Source organism: Ursus arctos, unplaced genomic scaffold (genome assembly GCF_023065955.2).
Source record: "Ursus arctos isolate Adak ecotype North America unplaced genomic scaffold, UrsArc2.0 scaffold_8, whole genome shotgun sequence".
NCBI classification, from domain to species: domain Eukaryota; kingdom Metazoa; phylum Chordata; class Mammalia; order Carnivora; family Ursidae; genus Ursus; species Ursus arctos.
Genome location: NW_026623100.1, coordinates 36,296,900 through 36,319,116, shown reverse-complemented (window position 1 = coordinate 36,319,116; position 22,217 = coordinate 36,296,900). Strand labels below are relative to the sequence as shown.

The following is a 22,217-nucleotide window of genomic DNA, read 5'->3' as shown; positions in this document are numbered from 1 at the left end:
AGCTAAACATAGAGCTCCAAAGATCTGGTCCCGCTTCCGAAATTACACGTTCCCCTTTGGGACTCGGGCATAATTTGCCGCTCCAGTTCTGGGAGCACGTTGCCACCTTCACGGCGTCCCAGAGACTATAAGTGGACCAGCAGGCTCAAAATGAGCCCCAGCCGGGAGCCGGGGAGTGGCTGGCCTCAGCACCCCAGCCCACAGCGCGGGGAGCGGGTCTTCCCACCTTCTGATGCCCTCTCCACGCCAGCCTGCATTTCCTCCAGTACCTGCCCGCCTCACACACACACACACACACACACAAACACACGTGCATGCACACACACTCATACACGGAGTCCCACTGCCGAGCCCGTGCTCCCATTGCTTTGCCCACCAGGAAAGCCCTCTCCCCTCTGTTATTCTAACCCCACCGGCCTCTGAGGCCAGCCACCCGCAGAAGCGTTCCTGATCACTTAGCCCCTGCTGACCCACAGGGGCCGAGAGAGTCCCTGATCTCTGTGCCCAGCTGCCAGACCATTTCACATGAGATTAGCTACTCACCTCTCATCTCCCAACCGGGGTGAAAATTTCAAGGCATTCTCTTTATCCCTCTTCACCATGCACATGGTCCCCACCCCCAGACCCAGAAATTCTCCTTCTCTGGAGACTTACAGGGGAGCCCCCCTACCCAGGGTGGGCTTGCAGAATGATAGGTAAGAGTCACCCGTGACCAGGTAACTCCAGGGGCATCTCAGCGCCTGCACGGTGCGGGATGGGCGGGGTGGGCAGGGGCACCGCCTCTACTCTGAGCTTCCACACCCTCAGTAGGAGATGGGGGGGGTGCTCTGTGTGTGTCTTGCACGCTCTTTCTCTCCACCGCTTCAAATCAGAACACCAAGAACCAGCTCAATGAAAAAGCAGATTAGTAAACAGAGACCCCAACTATGTTTTAAAGAGAGAAACAGAGTCTAATTCAGAGTCAGAGACAGAGAGAGAAGCTCGGGGGAAAGGAAAGGATGGAGAAGGATATGTTGGTAGCAGTTCATTCTGATTGTGTCCTTGGTTGGAGGGGATGTCTATTTGTTCACAATTATCCTATAGTTTCAAAATATCGTGTAATTAATATGTATTTATAGCCAGAGAAAAATTAATATATCCTTTTTAAAATCAGAGCATTAAAAGGAATGAAATAAGGTCCGTGCTCCCTCTTTGAGGACATACCCAGGCCTGCCCTCAGAATGGTCAAAGTCAAGGCCATGACTCCTCAACACCACCTACCAAGTCTAGACACACCTTGCACACACACCTGCCCCCAGCTCCCCCACCCCTCACACACACTCGCGTGCACGCATACACACTACCCCACCCCCAGGCTACAGGTCTAAAATCTACACAAAGGAGAGCTGCACAGACCAGGAAGGAACCGTGGAGTTAATTCACGTGAGCCTATCTCCTGCGGGCCCTTGTCCCCAGAGAAGAGTGCAAGAGGCCAGCACCCACCCCACGGGGCCCTCCTCACTCCGACACGGCTGCCTCCCTAGAAGCCCAACAAGGCCGAGTGGACAGACCCGCTTATACATACATTTCGGACCATCTCTAGAATTGGCTCCTTCTGACAGAAACCAAACATTTCTAGGAACCTGAAAAACTCTCTGCCGGGTCAGCCCAACGACAGCATCAGCAAAGAGTCTGACATGACATCTCTAATGGGTGGCAGACTCCTCCCAGGAACTGAGCCAGTAATGGCACGGAGGCTCCTCAGCAGAGAGGAAGTACCACTGAAGAAGGAGACAGGGGACGAAGACCGAAGCCGGATCTGGCAAGAGCATTTGAGGCTGGGGAGGAGTCCTCAGCCGGGTCCGCAGCCAGGACCCAGTGAGCTCAGCAGGGGGCCACATCACCATGAGCAGGAAACAGGCTGCTGAGAAACACGGGGTGGACAGACACGAGCCAGGCACAATCCAGATTCTGCCAGACTTCTCATCCCTCCAGTCCCCAGAGGGCAGGGACTTCTATTTTAGCCGGGGGAGGGGAGAAGGGATATGAGCCCGGCCAGAATTATCTAGCAAACCATTTGGAACTGGTGCCTATTGCCTCCTTGATCTGCCTCAGAATGGCTGGTCCTCCCAAGTGCCGAGCGGTGTGCAGGAGAGCCAGAGGGAGCAAAAGATTTCCTGTCCAACCAAATACGATCACTGGATCTCAGAGAAAAACACAATGCAGAATTGGTTTTTCCCAAGTCCCCCATCAGATGCCACCAGGCCAGGGCTTGCTGGAGACCGGCACTGGTCTCCCTGCTGGCCTAGGGTTCCTTGAGAGGAGGGCTCTGTCTCCTCCATCAGACAGGAAGCTCAGTGAGGCCAGGGTCCAAGCCTCCTCCATCAGAGCAGACAAATCTCACTTCCTCCTTCTCCTGGCCCCCCTCTGAGGCCCTGAGAGCCCAGCCCCTTCACATGTGGCCACACCTCCAGGAGCCCAGATCCCAGCTCCTCACCCTTTGCCTGGCCAGCAGCTCTAGCCAGAGTGGCCATGGACTCCCACGAAGAGCACAGACCCTGCGCTGGCTCAGACCGCAGCCCCGGTTCACTCATGTCAACGCCGGGAGGGTGTCCAGACTGGGCCTCCTACCCGTCTGCCTCTGGCTGTGCCTGTAGCCAGCAGGACTCAAAATAGTCCCCCCTCCACCATCTGAGTCTGTAGACATTTTGAGGGCAGCACACACAGAACGGAAATCCTGCTGGGCAAGCCCTGCACTTCCCCGCACAGACCCAGACAGCCCACTGAGGGGGCGGGAAACAGGAGCCAGGATTGGGAAGCCTGGAGTTTGGGGCTAATTATCTGCCTAATTCAGCTACAAACACCTACCCAGGCCAGAAGGCACTAGTATTGAACACAGCTAAATCCTGGTAGGACCATCCAGAATTTCTACTTGGTTTTTCCCAGTCTAGTGAAGCTCCTCTTCAGACCCACATGGAGAATAGGCAGGTCATCTATCTATCCATCCATCCATCCATCCATCCACCCACCCATCCATCCATCTGTCCATCCACCCATCCAGCTAGACTTCACTGAGCACCTCCTTTAAACCAGTCCTGTGCTGGGCATTGAGGACACAAAAGGATTGCACCCCTTGACTTCCCTGAGCCTGGTCCGGGGAAGGTGCTGACATTTGCAGAGACAGGACTTGCGGAAGGGAGAGAGCCAGGGACACATCCTGGACAGAAGTGACCACACCTAAGTTGAGTCTTAAAGAATGATCAGGAATAGACCAGAAGGTGTCCCCAGAAGCAAGGATGGTGGGCAGAACCCCAGAGAGTCACAGAGGTAAGAGAGACGGAGAGTGTGGGACTTCTGAGGACCCTTAGCATCAGAGAAACTATAGAGCGAGACCTCTTGTCTCAGCAGCAGCTAGGCTCATACCAGAGATGCTCCCTTGGAAGCGGCACAAAGGTGAAAGGTGCACAGGCGGAAGAGAAGCAGAAATCAACCCTAAACGCTAGAGGGGAGTCCTGTAAACACATCGCCAGGGCAGCTCTGAGGTCCTGAGCCCAACTCAGCACCCCAGCACATTCTCTTGCTCCTGAGGCCGATATTTGTTTGGTGGTTTAAAGAAAACAGAACCTCCTGAAGCGGGATGCCGTCCCTGGGTCAATAAACAGGCCAAGAACCTAAGGACACATGTATAGTCTACACAGGCTGGAGGCTCTGCCTCTGGGCAGCGGGGAAGCTCTGGGAGCCCCAGGTGCCAGGGGTGTGACCCGTGACCAGCATCATGCAAAGCCGGGAGGAGGGCAGAACCCCTGGAACAGACAGCAGGTCAAGGCTGGTGCTTGCTGTGAGGCCATCTCCACCAAGGGAAGGACTGGGTGACCTTGGCCCTACAGGAACTAGAGCAGCCCAGGGCCCAAGGGCAGGGAGCGTGCTCCCTGCTCCGTAAGAGATGCCGCAGACCTCCTGGCCGGCAGCTCGGCATTGGACTCTGGGTCAGCAGCTGGCCCTCGGTTGCCGAGTGCATCGCAAAGGGATGCCTCTTTCCTATCCACAGGCTTGGATTCCCTTGGAATAAGATCTCCCTCCTGCCCCTCACCCTTTCTTTTCCTGGAGGTGGAGGGAATGGGGCAAGAGGGACTATTGGCTTGGACACAGACCCCCTCCTTTTCAGCTGCTTCCAAGGTGCCCTCACGCATGGGCCTATAGATGAATCTAGCCTTAAGCAGGGTTCTGGCTGGGGTAAGGCAACGGGGCTGGAGCACCTCAACACTGCCTGGTCACTCTCTCCCCTGTCTTCCTTCTCTCTCTTTGCTGCCCCCACCATGATTTCCTGAGTAATTATCAGGGAGAGCCCTCAACATGGCCCTCTAGGCAGAGGGCCCATTTTTTTCACAGGCTTTGGGGAAAATGAGTGGTTTTTGCTCAGGAGACCGCACACAACCTTCCCCCAACCCCTCCACCCCGCTCCTGACCAGACTGAAAGCTCCCATCTGGGTTCCTCCACCTACACAGTGTCCAGCCCCCAGGGTAGGAGGAAGGGGGAGGGGCAGCCAAGGCCCACGGAGCCGGTGTCTCTCCCCAGGAACCCGGTGCTCATCTTACCTGTATGGGGATGAGGGGCTCCTTGTCATCGATGTCAATGAGCACGTCTTCCCCAGGACTGAGTAAACTCACATCATCTGTAGGGAAGAACGGTATCCGGGCCCGAGAGCGCCTCCCTCAGGAGCTCATCCCTCTCCAGCCATAAGACTCAGCAGGGATACTGACACAAGAGGGCCTCAGCCTTCCACACTTCTCAACCTGTGTCCTTCTCTTCCCACCCAATTCTTCCCTCTCCCATCTCTGTCTCTCCCATCTTTTTCTCACATTCCCTGTCTCCCCGGTTCTCTCTCTCCCTCCTCATCCCATGGAATCCCTTCCTTTCTCTCTCCCTCAACTATTCTCCCACATCCTCCCACCGCAGCCCTGGCCTCTCAGTAACCCTGAGCTCAGTGATACCCCGAGGAAGGCAAGATTCCCACCCTCCCGGTCCTGGTCAGCTAAGCAGAAACCACTTCTCGCTCAGGTCCTGGTAAGAGGAGGGCTCACCTGGGAAGCCCCACCTGCCCCAGCCCCTCTGCCCTGGCGTCTCCCTCAACAGCCCCATGCCCTACCTGGGCCGCCCTGTGGGGACGGACTCTCCTCGGAGTACAGGTCACACATGAAGCTCTCCAGGGAGCGTACGGTACACTGGCCCACCACAGGCCGGCGGCCAAACTGGCGGTTATCAATGACCTTGATCACGATGGGGGGACAGTAGAGCTCCTCCCTGGGCAGCATCTGGACAGAATGGGAGGGAAGCTCTAGGCGGTGGCCTGAACCCATCTCTGGAGGCTTCGGGGCGGGGGGTGGGGGGCTCTCCTTCACAGAACAAGTTCAAGGAGTGGAGAATGACTATAAACCCACACCTAACCCCCAAGAGCCATAAATCCAAAGTGGTGGTTGGCCGAACCCAGGAGCTGGCCAGGGCAAGAGAAGCCACACAGCTTTTCAGTCTGCCCCTTGCATGCCGTATGCAGAGGCTGACTTCTCCCCCACAGCCTTACCTTCCAAACACATCCAGCTCAGCCTGAAGCTAAAACAAGTCTACTTTCCCTGAACCCTCACTGGTCGGGGAGGGGAAGAAGGGAGAAGTTGGCCCAGGACTCAACATTTCTTGCAGACAGTCCCCCCCAAGTGGATACTCAAGAGTTGGCTTACAGACCCAGATTCTTCTCCTCCCAACCCCAGCCCCAAAAGCACTTTGAACACAACTTGAAATAATTTATATGCTCTCCTTCGGTGGCGGCTTTGGCTCAGCCAAAAGGAGGCTCCTGTTGACAGCCACTGGGCCTGGAATTTCTATAGTGCTTTCATCTTGCAAACCATTTTCCTTTCCTCAGACTTGCCTTACTCCGGCCACTAGGCCCAGGCAGCCCGGGAAGCTGCGGAGGGCTGGGGGCCTGCGGGCCGTGGGGGTGAGCCCACAGCGAGGCTGGAGGAGGACCCAGTCAGGGAAGGTTTGGCGGAAGGTCAGAGCCTTGGCGGGCCCCTGAGGAGAGCTCCAGAAGGCTGAGAACTGCCCTGGTAGGGAAGGGTGGGTCCTTGGGACTTCTATGCCTCAGTGTCTGGGTAGGAAGGAGCAAGCTGACCCCATCTGTGCTGCTCACAGGCTTCAACTCTTCGAGTGATGAGAGGGTGAGCGCCGCTTCCCCATTTCCACGGAGGAAATGAGGTGGGAAAGATGCCATGACCTAGCCAGCACCCCACAGGGAGTCTGAGCAGACACCCGAGCTGCTCGGAGCCCTGAGGACATTCTAGGCACCGGGACTCTGGAAGGAGTCGGCAAGGAGGTCAGGCTTACCACTTCCATGAAGAGGGTGCAGATGTCGAAGTTGGGGTTCTTCCGGAGGTTCTTGATGACACAGGACTGCACCGTCTGGCCCCCGCACTCCACCACGAGGCTGGGGGAGGAGATACTGGCCAGCTGGTAACTCTTCATGTTCCGTAGGCCCCATGCCAGGATCTGGGGACACAGAGTGAGGCGAGCAGCTGGAAAGGCCCCAGGCCCCAGGCAAAGCCAGGGCCAGGAACAGAAGGGGCCAGGCTGCCTCCCCACCCCAGAGCCAGGCTCACCTCTATGGCAGTGCGCTGGAGAACCGGCTTGATGTTCTGGGGAACCATGTAGATGTTGGCCTCCCTCTGAGGCGGTGGGTAGGGCAGGTCTGTGTCCTCTGACTGCAGGGGGTGTCAGGCAGGACGGAGACAGCGGTGGCAGGAAGACCAAGGCAGAGAGATGAAAAAGGGGAAGGACAGTCAGGACAGAAAGAGGGACATGTGTGGAGAGACAGAAACAGAGAGGCAAAGGCCACAAGTGGGCAAGCAGGCAAAAACAAGAAAACGAAGTCAGTTTCTGCCAGGCACCATCTTTCCCAGCATCACCATTCGAGCACCTTGGCCCAGGACTCAGGTCACCTTGTTTCACATGAACCCCAGGTCACCCCTCCTCCATAACGCAGGCTCTGAGGCACCAGTGAGCTGCTCAGGGTCTCCCCATCTCACACACACACACACACACACACACACACACACACACACTGTCCACTTGCATCCTAGCACACCCACTCCAGCCCCGCTTGGTCCCAGAGAGGACCAGGTACCCTCCCCCTAGCCCGGTTCTCCCGACTCTAGGCTCAGACCCTCCCGACCTACCATCCCCCCTGGTGTCCTGTCTCCATCCCCCACACCACGCCCAGACACCTGCCAGCCCCAACCCCCCACTTCTCACATCTGTCCACCATGAAGACAGAATACCTGCTCTCTGTGAGGCAGAAAGAAAATTTACAAACAGGAGAAGAGGATATAGGTGCCCGTCATCCGCAGGCACTAAAGGTAGCTGCTGGGGAGACTCCATTACCACCACAGACCAAAGACGAGAGCAGCATCTGTCAACTCTGCCTACTGAGGGTTTGCCACAAAGACTGGGGCAAGAATCCCCAGCGATCACGAAGAAATACGCAGGGAAGCAGCTGGGGCAAAGCAGGCAGGTACCGCTGTGGATCGAGCAACTACCAAGTCTCACGATGGTTAGAAACACACGCTCCACTCCCCCAGCTGCTCCGTTAGCTAAGTTATTTCCTCTCTGTGGCTCAGTTTTTTCATCTATAAAATGGTCATTAAAAGTTGCCACCATCTAAAGATTAGTGTGAGGCTTGAAGAAGTTAACACTCACACTCAGGAGAATGCCTGGTTCATGTGAACCCACAACAGCTCTACTAGCCCACGTGGCACCTTTGTGGCAATTAAAGAAAGATATCCCTTCCTGAAGACTCTTTACTTCCACGTCAGAAAATCGTTATATTTTACTAGTTTATTAGAACAAGACACTTTACTGCCACCTACTGGGAAATTGTTATAATAAATACAAATATATGATGTCTGCACTGGAAATTGCCTCCCCTTAGACACAGAGTCCTTGTGCAGTGCACAACCCACACGTCCATGCAAGAAGGCCCTGACCCTCATGAAATGTTCACTATAAATAAAAGGGCTACGCTGGATACTTTACAGAGCTTGCCTTCTGTAATCTCATTTAACAAACAATGGAATCCATGGATTAATTCTCCAAGTGACTAGCTTGGGGCTCCTTCTCAAAGGATGGTGCATCCATGTACAAACGCTCTGACGTAGATGGTGGGAGCAGCTGGAGCACTGACACACATTGGCTTCCTCCTGCATCCATGAATCACTTCACAACCAACCCCAGCTGTCACTCCTGCCCAGTGACACACTGATGACACGACACTTCCCTGACCTGCAGCGGTAAGAAGCTCATTTCTAGAATCAGACAGACCTCAGTTCTGGTTCCAGCCCTGCCGCTTTCTAGCTGTTTGACCTTGGGCAAATTACTCAACGTCTGTGACTCATTACCCTCCTCGGAAGATCCAGGATAACAATACCCTCACGAGCCTGCTCCAACAGTTCAGTGAGAGAACAAACAGAGTGTCTGGCACCCAGGAGCTGCTGAGTGAACTGCAGCAACTGGAAGGGTGACCCGACTGTTGTCAGTACCATTGTTGTTACCATCAGTGTTGTTGCTCTCCAGGGTCACTTGAGGAGAACCGGGCCACCAGAAGCATCTCTCAGAACAACGCTGGCTTTGTAATTATCTACCCCTATGTCCTGCGGGCACCAAGCAAAGGAATTCCTAATCTTCCTCCAGACCTTCAATGCAGGTGACGTGAGAGAGGAAGCACCTATATTTTCAGACTGGCTGGGAGACAGATGCTGTCAGGAGGAGGGGCGATGTGCCGAGCTGCCCCAGAGCACAACTCCAGGGGGCACTGTGTGCGTCACAGTTCACATAAGCAGTGGCCTGGAGGGCAGAGGCAGGGCTCTTTAAAAGAAGGGTTTTGCCTGAAGGCCCGTTCATGGCCTGTTCGTGGCCTGCTTAAGGCTGATGCTCAGCCCAAAGTGGGGGGGCCCAGGGCCAAAAACCCAAGACCAAGAGGAACAAAGAGAAGGGATCAGGGAAGCAGAAAGATCAAATCTTTCTCACATGTTTATGCTGTTCTCCCGAATCACCAGGAAAACTCATTACTACATTCCCCCACCCAGAACATTTCTCTCCAGACCCCCAAACTCTGGGCAGTGTCCCTTTGATTCCTGTTTCTCCCTCATTTCCACGTTCTGTCTTTCCTCCCGGCTCTGTTGAGCTCCATGGTGACGACGTTCCTCTCTACAGGCTGAGGACCAGACTCCCCATTTTCAGGAACCTGTTTATGTGGAGGACAGGGAACAAGAACCTCGAGAAGGCGAGGCTCCAGTACCGTTTGGAGGAGGCCCTGGAGGAAGAAGGCAGGTGCACACAGCTGTGGAACGCCAGGCCCAGCGGAAGTAGAAGGAGGAAACAAGCAGAGACAGTGGTTAGACGTGTGTCCGCCGGCAGCTTCCTTGGCACGGCGTGAGGCCACCATTCTCATCTCAAAGACATCTCTGTCCACCTCACTGTCCCCAGGGACCCAGGCACATCTTTGCTCCCCACCATTTGTCACCGGGATCCCTGCCTCTTCAGCCCACCCCCCCCACCCCCACCCAGCCTGCAAGCCGCCACCACAGTCCCCCATCCCCCATTTAAAGATGGTCTCTCGGATCCATCCCTGCCCTGCTCTCTGTGTCTTTCACCAGCCTCCCTCCCCCTCCCTTCTCTCCCTGAAAAGGTCTGCATCTTTCCACCGCCTCTCCTTCGCTTCCACGAGGCCCTCTGCCCAATGCACTCAGCTCTGCCCCCAGCACCCCTGCCCCAGAAACTTCTCTGTCCAAAGTCAACAACAACCCGCTTGCAGCTCAGCCCAAAAGACACTGGCAGGCTCACATCCCTCCCACTCCCTCAACAGCATCATTGTGCCAACTGACCTCAGCCTCCTTCCTGAAACCATCTCTCTGCTTCCTCTCCGCTGCCCCTTCCCCCTCTCCACCTTCTGCTGGCTGAGTCTCCTCCTCTGCCCAGCCCTCTCCTGGGCTTTCTGCCTCCAGGCATCTCCCCTAAGCTCCAGACCCACATTGCCAACCTCTTACTGCTCAGATCACCTATGTTCCCTACTGGCCTCTAACACTAAACTGGTCCCAAAACAGATTCTCTAACTTTCCCCTCAAAACCTGCTCTCCCCAATGTCATCTCAGAAACCAGCCCCACCATCCACCTCGACGATCAAGCCAAAAAGCCCCATGCCCCCTTGGCTCTCTTCCCCCTCATCCCTGTGTCCAATGGACCGCCTGGTCTTCATGATTCTGTCTCCTAAACTTCTCTCATGCCCATCCACCTGTCTCCTTCCTTCAGTTCGCACCCTCACCCTCTCTCACCTGGACTCACCAGCATCCCCCTAAGTGGTCTCCTTGCATCTGGTTTTGCAAATCGCTTCCCAAGAGCCAATGCATGCTGCCAGGGGGATCTTTCTAGAATGTCATTCTGTTTAAAACCTATCAAACGTTCCCCAGCCATTCAGGATGAAGTCCAAACTCCTTAACATGGCCTCCAAAGCCCCTCACCTTCTAGTTCCTTCTGACTTCTCTGGTCTTGCCTCTCACTAGTTAACCTTCCCTTCCGGGGTCCCAGACAGTGATGAGCCACCTCCCCGCACATGCTCAACACTGGCCCTTCTGAACACAAGCAGGTGGCAGGAGGCAGCACACTCTCTTTACCTTTGAGGCTTGGAGTGGCTGGTTCCTCTGTCTGAAATCTGCAGCCCACTTCATCTGGCTACCTCCTACTCAGACCTCAGATCTCCATTTAAATCTCCCCTGGTGTCTCGAGCTTAAGCTAAGCACCCCCATGGCTTCCGCAGCAAGTAGACTCACTCCCACGGAAAGACATGCCACCCTGTGCCATCTGCGTGTGTTAAACCAGCATCTCTGCACCCAGGGGCCAGAGCTGAAATCCCTGTCCAATAACTACGGGATGATGACTGGGTAATTGAGGGGAGGGAGGGATGGCGACGGGATGAATAGGTGGGAGGACAGTTGAATGAAGAACCGACTCCAGCGCCTCCTCCCCCCCTCCCCAGTGCTCCTGTCTGTGCCAGCCTGCCCGCGGGTCCTCACCAACCTCCCCCCCCTGCCCCCGTGCCTGCTTATCGCTCCCTCTGTCCGAATGGTCTTCTCATACACCTTCTGGAATCTAACACATCTCTCAGGGCCTCGTTGAAGCTCTCCATCTTCCAGAAAATCTCCCAACCCCTCCAGAACTTCTTATCGCTCTATTCTCCAGCTTCTTTGACATCTAAGTGACCCTGTGGCCCCGTTTCCCAAGGTCCTGACTAGTCTCTGACACCTCACTGTGAGAGTCCTAAGGCCCTGGCCAGATGGCCCACTCCTCCTTCCAGAGGGGCTCAACACCTCCTCCCAGGCCAGTGATCCTCAGTGGGGGTGGGCTGCCGCCATCCTCATCACCTACAGGGAAGCACGTCAGCATTGCCTGGCAAGGGGGCAGTGTCACCTTGAAGTGTCACCAGGATATCCTAAATCACCGTCCTATGTGAGACGGGGACTCTGAGGACCACAGACCTCAAGGGCAGCCATACAATATAAGTCTAGTTAGATGAAGCCACATTTGACCAATGCCTCTTTTGCTCACCCTCCCCACCCAGCCTGAGCTCAGGGCAGACGTGGGGCTGCTCCACTGATGGGTCCTACAGGTGGGCCGGGCATTTGCTGAACTGCCTCCGATCAAGAGGACAGGACCCAAGGATTGATGAGGCTCTCTCCCCCAGCAGAGCAAAATCTACCCTCATGCCCTCTTCAGTCTATCTGTCCCGCGGATCAGCTCAGTACAGACAGCCAAGGACAAGCCATGAGGGGGCCTTCCTCCCCTAGGTCCGAGGGCCAACACCCTAGACGGACATTCATTCCCAGGGCAGGGCTGGGAGAAGCGTTGAGCTCCCCCAGCCTCCTAAGTAGTCGTGTTACCAGTAGCCCCATAGACCCCCACCTCCCCCAGCAGGGTACAGTCAGGGGACCCTCTGGAGCTCAGATCCTGGCTCCTTGAGGGGCTGCAGGCGGGGGCAGCCAGGCGTGCTGGGAGGGCTCCATTGTCTGCTGCCCCACCCAGCTCGTTAGGAACAACATGTTGCTCTAATTACACTTCCCAGGAAAAACAGTGTTTTAAATTAAGGCCTTGGGGGAGGGAAAGGGGGATGGGGGGACCACTGGGTTTATTTTCCTGATTGCAAAACACCAAAATTTTCCTTCTAGTGGATTTGGGGGTGCGGGAGAGTACCTCGTGTACATCTCAGACTAAAAGCCATACCCTGAAGTTGGAAGGGGATAGAGTGACATCTGGTTGGCCCCCTGAGCCCTCAGCGACAACAGCCACGGAGCCTGCAGTCCCTTCCACCAGGGCATCCCCTTGCCTGCCCTGGAGCAAGACAGAAGCGGTGGGAAATGCACTTAACCACGCCCCCCTTCGATGGTCAGGTCTGCAAGCCCCAGCTCCACCTACAGCGTGCCCAGGTGGGCTCTCCCTCTGCACATTCTCCACATCCTGGAGGGGGGGGCCCTCTCCTGCCACCCCTGTGGCGGGGGTGTGTGCGCACACACACGTGGGTGGGTGTGTGTGTTCCTGCGCGTGTGCACGCTCGCACACACTCACACGTGCATGTGCACGCTCTCCAGTTCTCAGGAAATCTAAAATTGCAGTTTCTTTGAACTCATTCCCCTTGGCAGCACGGACCGCCTTTGTTCTCCAGACAAAAAGGAAAAGAAACGAGACAGAGGGCTCAGAAGAGGCGGGAGAAGGAGGGAGAGAAGGAGCCAGAGGCCAAGGAGCGAACTGAGAAAGAGGGAAACAGGAAGGGAGAGCGGAAGAGGAGAAGGCGAACAAGGCTCAGGAAGGGGGGGATTCTTACTGTACCCTGACAGAAAGACAGACTGGGGAGCTGGGGAAGGAAGTCCTCCCCTCATCCATGCTCTCTGCAAGGGTCTCCCAGACATCACCAAAGTCTCAAAGACACAAGGCAGGAGTCCAGATTCCCCCCACCAGAACTCCCAGAGAGGGCTACTCCAGACAGGCATAAGCCTGGGAGAGGGGAAGTCATGTCACCCAACAAACTGGCCCCAGCCCAAAGCACTGCCACCTCGACCCCCCTCCCCAACCTCTTCTGGCAATCCCTGCTTCAGATGCTAACTCAGTGTCACCTCTTCCAAGAAGCCATCCCCACGGTCCTCCATCCGCTCTGGGAGCCATCGGCCCAGCATGGGCAGATGTCTTTCCCGGACACTGTCTCCCACACGGGCATGGGATGCACTGGCCAGGGGCACTCCCCGCCAGAAAGGCCATCCTTACACCATCCTTCCGAGTCGCAAAAGCCTCTTACCTGGTCCTGCCCCTGACTCCCCAACCCTCGCCCCCGGCGGCTGCACAGCTTCCTAACAAACCCATCTGCCCATCTGTTCCCAGACTCTCGAGGGCTCCCATGGCCAGTGGCCCAGAACCGAACCTGCCAGCGTGCCTTCTTACAGCCCTCAGGGAGAGCTGGCGCACTCTTCCCGGAGACCAGGCTGGGAGCCTGGAGGGGGCTGAATGGGGGGATACGAGGCAGGAGCTTGGCCACAGCAAAGACAGAAAACTCCTGCTAAGACCTCGGGCTTCCTGCAGGCCCCAAAGCTGCAGCTTGACTGACCTGTCCCCGGGGGCTCTTGAAACTAAAAAGGACCCAGGACCTCAGGATGAGGCTTAGCCTTCAAGCGCAGAGCAAGCGGCCGAGCCGCGGAGCCCCAGGTCTGGGTTCGGGGCCCCTGAGAAGGAGAGGGTCCACAAGATCATCTTCTGGGGTCGTTCCCTCGACCAGCTGATACTCCATTCATCCTGCTGACTCAGCCCCGCCCCGTGCCCGGCAGACCCCAAGCTGGGCTCTCCTCTGGCCCTGCTGACCCACACCCCATCTCAGTCTGTGGCTTGGCTGGCTCCACGGCAGGACACTTGGCCCTCTTCGGGGTCTGGCCCAAAAGCGGCAAATTTTGATTTGCTTCCTGACAATGAGACCACAGCCAGATCCCTGCTCTCGGAATCTGAGCCTTCACTGTTACATATTACAAATCCAGTTATTAAGGACTTTAACTTTTTTTAATAACTCATCCCTGGGCTGGGTCTTCTTCAGAGCAGGCTGTGGGTTTTGGCCACAAAGTGCTCTCAATCAAGAGAAAGGGCTCCGTGCTGCTTCCCTGGACAGGACTCCGCTCCCCTTTCCAAATCGGCAGTCTTTCGCAACTGTGGCCAGAAGCAGGAGGCTGCCTGTCAGGCACAATTATGGCCAGCTCCCTTGGCGGACCCCACCTCGGTCTGGGAGCAAAAGGAAGTGAGGTAAGGGGCGCGGGGCCTGCGGATCCCACATCCTGACCCTGCACTTCAAGTCCAAATTGCACTGAAAATGTCAAATGGTGTCCGCTCCCAGCCTGGGGATTCCCTGATGGCAGGAAGTGGCTGCCCTTTTCCCAACCCATCTGACCAGGGCTCTCCTTCCCGTCTCCCTGCCCAGGCCTCTGCCCCTGCTCCCTCCTGAGGACCCGCTCACAGATGTGCAGGAGGCCACAGGGGAACACGTTCCTCATCCCTCATGGCAAAGGAGGTAGTCTTACTTCCTCCAGAAGCAAACCCCAATCTTCTTCCAGAAGGAACCCCCAACCCCACTGGCCCCTAAAGCAGCCAGGCCCTAAACGGGTGGTTGGCCCCCTCAGCCAAAGGCACGTTCCCCGTCTTCCTGCAGCAAGGTCTGGCTAATGCTACCATCACCAGAAAGGCTTCCTTGACTACTCTGGCCCCTTATAAACATTTTATTCTTGAAAACACGCCACCTGGTACTCAGCCAGATGAGACTCTATTTCTGCCAGGAGGTCTGGGTGAATCTGGCCTCCAACAGGGCAGCAAGCCTTCTGGGGCCAGAATCACGCCAGGATATACCCCAGGCAGCCCTGGGTCTACACGGAGTGTGGGGAATGAAATCCAGTCAGGTCCCTGAGTGGCAGATGCCCACTGGGGCACCAGGAACCCACATGGCTCTGGAGCACCTGCCCAGAGGTGGGCCTTCTCCTTCCCTCTGTCCCCACCCACCCAGCTGCAGGTCACAGCTACAAGTGTTCAGCTCACCTCGTCCAGGATTCCCGATGTATCCTGCACCTAGGGCCATCACGGGATGTTCCATGTCCAGGAGATCGGTGGAGGGAAGAGAGGAGGGAGGGTAAAAGCTTAGCATCAGTGACAAAGAGCACTAGGCTGGGGCAGAGATCAGCACCCCAGATGTCATCCTAAGAGAAGCCAACAGAAACCGCCTCCTATGGAGGGTCAGGGTGACATGCTTCCAGCCATGCCTTCCACATGGTTCCCGAGAACGAAGGTGTGATGGGGTGTCGATGCAGAGACTGGTGGGACAGGCCAAAGCATAAACCTAGAGCCCAGGCCTCTCTGGAGGTGATGGGAGAAAGGAAAGTGACCGGTGGTACGAAGGGTCCCAGGCCCTGCGCAGCAGCCCCAGGAAGCAGCCAGGCCTGACCCCCTGGAGCTTCTATTTCTGCTGGAGCACATGGACTTGGAGGAGCAAGGAGAAACAACCTGGGTCCCCAGGGGCTGGCAGGCCCGAGAGCAGGAGCTGGGACTGGACAGGAGAGAGAGGGGGAGAAGCAGAGGGTGGAGTGGGAGGCAGGGGGCAAAGGAGGGCTGCAGGGTTAAGAACTGTCTGCAAATTGTGCAGGCTGCCTCGTAAGGGGGGCGGGGGGCATCCAAACACAGCCCACGCTGCAGCCGAGCCCAGCGGAGAAGAGTACTTCCTGAATCAAATTAGCCGGGGTGCCCACAGAGGGTCTACATTTTCTACCATGACCCCCACGAGAAGTAAGGGGAGCAGGGAGCAGGAAATGAAGTCCCCACCACTAGCAGAGGAACGAAAACAGGGTCATGGTGGAAACCAGGAGCTGGGGAAGAGGGTCTAAATCACGACTTGGCCACTGAGCATGCCTCGGAGCCCTTGGAGGGCTCATGAGTACATGGGGGGCTGCCTGGTACCCTCAGGGTGCACTTCAGTCAGTTTGAGTGGCGCCCAAGACTCGGCATATTTTACCACACCCCGACGGTTTTCAGCCCCCGGCCGCACCTTAAAATCCCCCGGGGAACACCGAAGGCCACCGAGGCCTGGGCCACAACCCCAAGAGGTGATGTTCTGTTTGGTCTCGGGTGCAGCCTGGGCACTGGTAATTTCTCAGGCTGCCCAAGGGATTCTAACACGCTGCCCGACTGTGGGCCACTGGTCTGGGTGGCCATGAGGTCATTTCATTCTGAGAGTCTGTGATTCTCGGACTTCTCCCAGAAGAAGGGCAGGGAAGGCCAGAGCTGTGCGGGGACCCCAGCCCCTGCCCACCCTGCCGCATGGGCCCACCGGGGCCTTCCTGTGCGTGAAGGCAGGATGGTGGTGGTGTATGCCTGATTGCCCCCCCTAGTCCAGGGTGGGGTGGGGGTGCTGCAAGCCAGGAGGACAGCAATCAGTTAAAGAAGAAAATGTAAGAGCAAGACTTACCTCAAAACCAGGAATATGGTGAATGGCCGGCTAGCGTGCAGAAAAAAGAGAGCTTTGGTCAGATGCCCGTCACCCAAGGCCCCAGCACCCTGTTTTCTGCCCTGGCCAGGCAAACACATTTCCCACCACAAAATGGCACTCATGGAATGTATCAGTGATTCGACAATGCAGGGGTGTGCAGACTCTATTCCCTGGAGGTCTAGGGACTCTTCAGAGGAAGCTGGGTGGCGACTGCGAAGGGAAGCCGGGTTGGTGGTATGTGGTGCCCCCCTCCAGACACCCCACCCGGAGTAGCCCTATTTCTATCCGGCTTACCTCTGGAGGTTCACGCCACAGTAAGAGCAAGTTTGGAGAGAGGGCTGTAAACTAAATGCCCTATTTCAGAGCAGGGAAGTGGCGGCCCTGGGCCACGCGGCTAGGCCATGGCAGAGGCAACACTAGAACAGAGGTCCTGCCCTACCTGTCCGCGGGGATGCCCCCATCACACTTAAGGCCCCCCAAACCAGATCACAGAGGTCCGACTCCCAGAAACCACTTCAAGTTATGACCCAGGGAAAAATACATCCAATGGCCAAAAGATTCAGGCATTCTAGCACAATTCAGATTCCAACACTCTCCCTAGCAGGTAGACCATGTTGTGATTTGGGGTTCAGAAAAGATGGGCAAAGCCAACCCTCAGCAGGAGGCCTGACAGCAGGTGACTGTTCAGTGTTCCCCACTGACTGCAGTCCCCCCATCAGGGAAGAAGGATACATTGCTGCTCTCTCTCCTCCACTGGGGCATCCCCTCTCTGTGCCCCCCAGTCACCCCCCACCATGTATGTACTCCCTGCCGGGGCTTCCTGGATGTGAGTATGAAGCAGCCTCACCTTCTCTCTCTGGATGAGCTCAAAAGAGGCCAGCAGCTCGCCTGCCGGCTGGCTGCCCCTAATCAGCGGGAACCAGGCCAGCCGGGGCATCCGTTCCAGACTGGGCTGACACATGCAGCGTCCCAAAAACTCATCTGCACCCTAGACCGGGCATGGAGAAAGAAGAGTCAGCATCTCCCGGTCCAGGGCTCCGGGTGGCCTCAGAGCAATCTCCAGACCTATATCCAGCCACCTGAACTAGAAAGGGACTCAGGAGTCAGGGCAGCCCCCGGGACAGAATGGTGCACTGTGCTCCTCTTAGAAGGATGGGAGAACAGCATGCAAGTGGCCTCCGGCCGCCATTGCTGAATTTGAATTCCCATCATGGTCAAAAATCCCTCTGTGTGTCTAACTAGCCCTCAGCTTGATTTAATTTAATCAGGCTCTGAGCCGCTTCGGGACCACAGCGACAGCCCCCTAGTATTCCCCTAACGCCCTCTGCAAAGGAGGTGTCTGACATTTCCCAAGGGCTTTTGCATCTCCTTTAAATCCCCCCACTTTCTAGCTGGGGAAACTGATCACTCATCAAATTCAATGAGTCTTGTGAAAACGATGTTTTGATCTTATCATCTCCCTGCTCAGGCACCTTCTGTGGCTCCCACTCCCTGGAGACAGAGCCCACATCCCCTCCCACACAGAAGGCCCCTCACTGGAGGCTGCTCACCTCTCCTGCCCCGCCTCATTCCCTCTGCACAGCCCCTCCACCAGTCTGCTGGCCTCTGCTGCCCTCTCGGCCCCTGGCCCTCATGTGGGCCATCTCCCCCAGCCACTCTGCCCTCTGCCCCTCTCCGCCATCCCCCATGGCCACACCCAAGCGTGGCCCTCTGGCTTGGGCCCCTGTGACCTCACTGGCCTGTGACTCCAGCCTTGTGATTAGCTTCCCCGAGGGGGCAGCAGCAGGACCAGGGTTCTCAACCAGATGGTGCCACGGCCCTTCCAAGCCCTGGTGCCTCGCCCGAGACCCTCATCTGGAGAGACCCGAGCAGAACTGGGAAGCACCACTGCCTCCAGTCACGCCACTGCTGGGGACATCCCCAAGAGCCACTCCAGCTCCTGCATGAATGCCCACAGGGCAGGTAGTAGTCCAGCATTAACCACTCAGTGTGGACAGCAGCCACAGTGCTGAGAGTGGTCCTGGAGGCCCCTCTGGCCCGGGTATTGCCCCATTAGTTGTGGGTCACGGAGAGGTGGTGGGGAGGGGAGCCTGGGCAGCCAGGCTAGCAGGAGCTTGAGGCAATGGGTATTTGCCAAAACATACAGAGTCATTTGACTCTGTTAACAATGCACACAGCCTCCTCTCCCCCAGAACACTGGAGCCCAACCCAGAAGAAGCCATGGCTCTTCTCCCCCCTGGGATCCCTCGGAGGCCCTGGCCTGCAGGAAAGAGACACGGTCAGAGCAATGTTTGCAAAAGAGGAGGTGGGATGCTACTGGAAGAAACACTGTATGCTGCCAGCCTCCTGCCCCTCCCCCCCAGTACTACATTTGCTTCTGCTCCCCTGCCTCATCCCCTGGCCCAGCACATCCTGGTCCTCCTGCCTGCCCCCTCTTCTTCCTGCCCCAAAGGTGCCAGCCCCTGTGCTCTTCCCCAGACAGTCCCAAATAGACTCTGCCTCCAGTTGCTCATTCCCTTCCCAGAGCCAAGGGAAGAGCTCAGGCTGCCATTGCCCGCTGCCAGCTGGTCCTCTCCACCTGGTGGGACACCCTGAACGGCCTCACCTTGCCCCTCCCCCTGGTTACCACACCTTCCCAGAGCACCTGACATCCAGCCATGGCAACTCTTTCTGGAAACACCTTCCAATCCCTGCTCCTCCCCTTTTATCCACTGCCACCCCACCCAACCTAGGCTGGGGCCCTTCGCCAAACATGCTGTCCGCAAATCCAGTCTCTCCCTTCTCTCTTCTTTTCAAAATGTTGCTCGACCCTCTCACTCCCCTTCTCCCCCGGCCTCATACTCCTTTCTTTCCCTTCCCAGCTTGCCCTCTGCTCTCCTCAGTCTCCCCCTGCTTTGCCCTAACACCCCAATCACGTTTCCTTCAGGGCCTGGGTCTTCCCCACAGCCTTCCCTCAAGTAACAGCCCAGGGCTATCTCTCCCTCCCGGGAATCTTCTAGAGCTACGCTGCCCCGTACCTGCCGCTATTCAAATATAAAGTTTAATTAATCAAGACTAAAAATGAAAATGGAGTTTCTCAGTTGTGCTAGCCACTTGTCAGCTGCTCGGTGCCCACACGGGGTGACCGGCTCCCAGTCTGAGCAGCACGGCCACCGAGCCTTGCCAGCACCACCGGAGGTTCTGCTGGACAGCTCCGGAGGGGGCCCCAGCTCCGGGGGGGGCCTACAGCTCTGGAGGGGGCCCCCAGCTCTGGAAGGGGCCCACAGCTCTGGAGGGTCCCACAGCTCTGGAGGGGGCCCACAACTCTGGAGGGGGCCCAAGCTTGGAAGGGTCCCACAGCTCTGGAGGGGGCCCACAACTCTGGAGGGGGCCCACAGCTCTGGAGGGGGCCCACAGCTCTGACGGAGGCCCTGCCTATGCCCCTGGTGGGGACTCTGCTCTGTGGAGGATTCTTGGCTCCCACCTACACTGGGAACGTCGGCCACCGAGCCCAGCACACAAGCGCACGATAACCGTTTGTGGAGTCGATGTAGCTCTCAGATGGGGAGAAGGGACTCCTGGTCTGGGGTCTTAGAAGCAAGTTCGAGGGAGAGGAACCCCGATCCCCGGCAAAACACCTTTCCAGTTCCATCCCCGCTCCCAGCCGCAGGCACAGCACATGTGTGAGCGATCCATTTTTAATTACTCTAGAAGAGTTCTAAAGGCTGTGTAGCCTGTGGGATCAGGGGAGAGGCCTTCTGGTGGGGTAGCCCTCCCCGTGGTGTCCCCCCACTACCCCGCCGAGGGCGTGGGCAGTGAGGGCACGAGGGAGGAAAGCAGGCGCACTCACGTAGGTGTCGTGGTCATACAGCTCCACCACAATGCTGGGCGGCTGCTCGGCGATGCTGGCTGGCTCTCCAAAGATCTCAATCTCATAGAAGATGAGCGTCTGGTCCCAGGTGGGGTTCAGAGTGTTCTTCACCACCACGGTCTTCTGGCTCTGGTGCAGGAAGGAGACGATGGCGTAGGGATCTGGGTGGGCCAGGCCCAGGGAAGGGGGGGGCAGGACACAGCAGAGACCGTGAGACTTGTCTGCTCAGGAGCCATGTGGGCCACAGAGCTGGAGCAGAGCCACACTCTGGAGCAACAGTCTACAGGTTGGAGCCTGTTTCCCGAGTGCTCCCCCCTCCAGCCCCGGCCCCAGCCGTCTCAAAGACCAGCTGGTGGGCCACAGTGGAGAAATGGAGCCAAGGACCAGGAGAGTGGGCCCAGAGATCCAAAGAACTCCCCTTCTGGGCTCCTTCCTGGGGTGGGGCTCCCACCAGGGGCCAGGTCCTGCTAGACGAAGTGAGTGCCTGCATAGTGCATTCATTCATTCACCCAGCAAGCATTTATTGAGTGCCCTCTGCATGCCAGGCCAAGAGCTAGGGGCTAGGGGCTGAGAATACAATTCGAGCGACGCCACAGTCCATACAAGTGACCATGAAACTACCATTCTGGTCTGCACTTTGAAGAGCAGCTCTAAGGTGCAGCGGCGGGCATGAGAGAGGGCTCTATCTTCCTTGAGGAAGGGAGAGTACAGCAGAGGGGCTGGTGCACTCAGACTGGGGTGCCTGGGCCTGCATATCAGCGAGCCCACCCAGCTGCCGCACGAACAGCCTGCAGGGAGCAGGGACACCAGTGCTGAGGCCTCCACCAAGGTTCAGGTGGAGCTGGTGGTGGTCGGATGGGCGAGCGCCCCAGAGGGAAGCACACGGACTCAAGAGCTGTTCGGCAGTAGGTGATGTGACAGAATCCCTAAGATCCCTGCAGCTTCCTGCTGCCCCAAACCGCTGTGCAGCCTGCCCGGCCCAGCCACGCCAGCAGGGGGCCCACCCGCTAGTCATTCCCCGCGCCCGCTCCCAAAGGGAAGTTAGTGCCACTAGAGAAGATTCGAGGGCCGTGGCTCTCAAATGTGACCATGCAGCAGAGGCACCTGGAAGGCTTACCCAGACTGCGGGGCCCCACCCTGAGAGACAAGCTCATCAGGTCTGGGGTGGGGCCTGAGAATTTGCATTTCTAACAAGTTCCCAGAGGGTACAGTTGCTGTACTCCGGGGCCAAACTTGGGGAACCAGTGCAGGAGAAAGGCCTATGAACTGAGTGCACGTAATTTGGGACAGGGGCAAAGGGCTTGGAGGAGGGGCTCCTCCAGCTTCTCCCATGAGGATGTCAGAGTGGGGGCAGGGTCCAGTTTGCTGCCCTTTTGTAAGACTCAAAGTGCCAGATGCCAAAGGACAAGCAAGCCTGGAGATGCAGGAAGCTGGCCGCTGGATGCTAAGGTGTCCGGGAGGGTGGAGCCCAACTGCCCTCACGTGTGCCCTCCACCCTTGGCCCCCACTCCAGCCTGCAGCACCCTGCCTCCTCTGAGCCTCCCAATTTAGCCCCAGCTGTGACCTAACCCCCATGTGACCCTAGACCCTAGACCCTCAGCACTAGAGGTCCTGTGCTAGGATGTCCAACTGTAATCCTGGGGCTGAGATGGGGAGACAGCTCTTCCTCACAAAGGGAGGGGAGCGGGACAGGTTCCTTGGCCATAAGGAGACCAAATGGCACACTATGGCCATTGTATAGGAGGTGACAGAAAGGGGAGGACTCCCATCAAGAGATGTGGGACTAGGGTCCAAGA

General features: G+C 57.1%; 1 protein-coding gene across 34 annotated transcripts in view; it reads right to left on the bottom strand.

Moving 5' to 3' along the window:
• The window catches only part of DYSF (dysferlin), a 209,874-nt gene that overhangs the window by 56,253 nt on the left and 131,404 nt on the right, over nucleotides 1-22,217 (bottom strand). For 19 of the 34 annotated variants that reach the window (XM_044392349.3, XM_026483173.4, XM_026483192.4 and 16 more), the window contains 8 exons: nucleotides 20,401-20,582; nucleotides 17,419-17,559; nucleotides 16,551-16,580; nucleotides 15,131-15,160; nucleotides 6,628-6,729; nucleotides 6,356-6,517; nucleotides 5,127-5,292; nucleotides 4,576-4,652 (listed from right to left, as the gene is read on the bottom strand). In XM_044392349.3, coding sequence (XP_044248284.2) covers nucleotides 4,576-4,652; nucleotides 5,127-5,292; nucleotides 6,356-6,517; nucleotides 6,628-6,729; nucleotides 15,131-15,160; nucleotides 16,551-16,580; nucleotides 17,419-17,559; nucleotides 20,401-20,582 — 890 coding nt within the window. Of the gene's footprint in view, nucleotides 1-4,575; nucleotides 4,653-5,126; nucleotides 5,293-6,355; nucleotides 6,518-6,627; nucleotides 6,730-9,320; nucleotides 9,363-15,130; nucleotides 15,161-16,550; nucleotides 16,581-17,418; nucleotides 17,560-20,400; nucleotides 20,583-22,217 lie in introns of all 34 variants that reach the window. The other 15 variants (XM_044392323.3, XM_044392335.3, XM_048222692.2 and 12 more) reach the window with 1 other exon arrangement.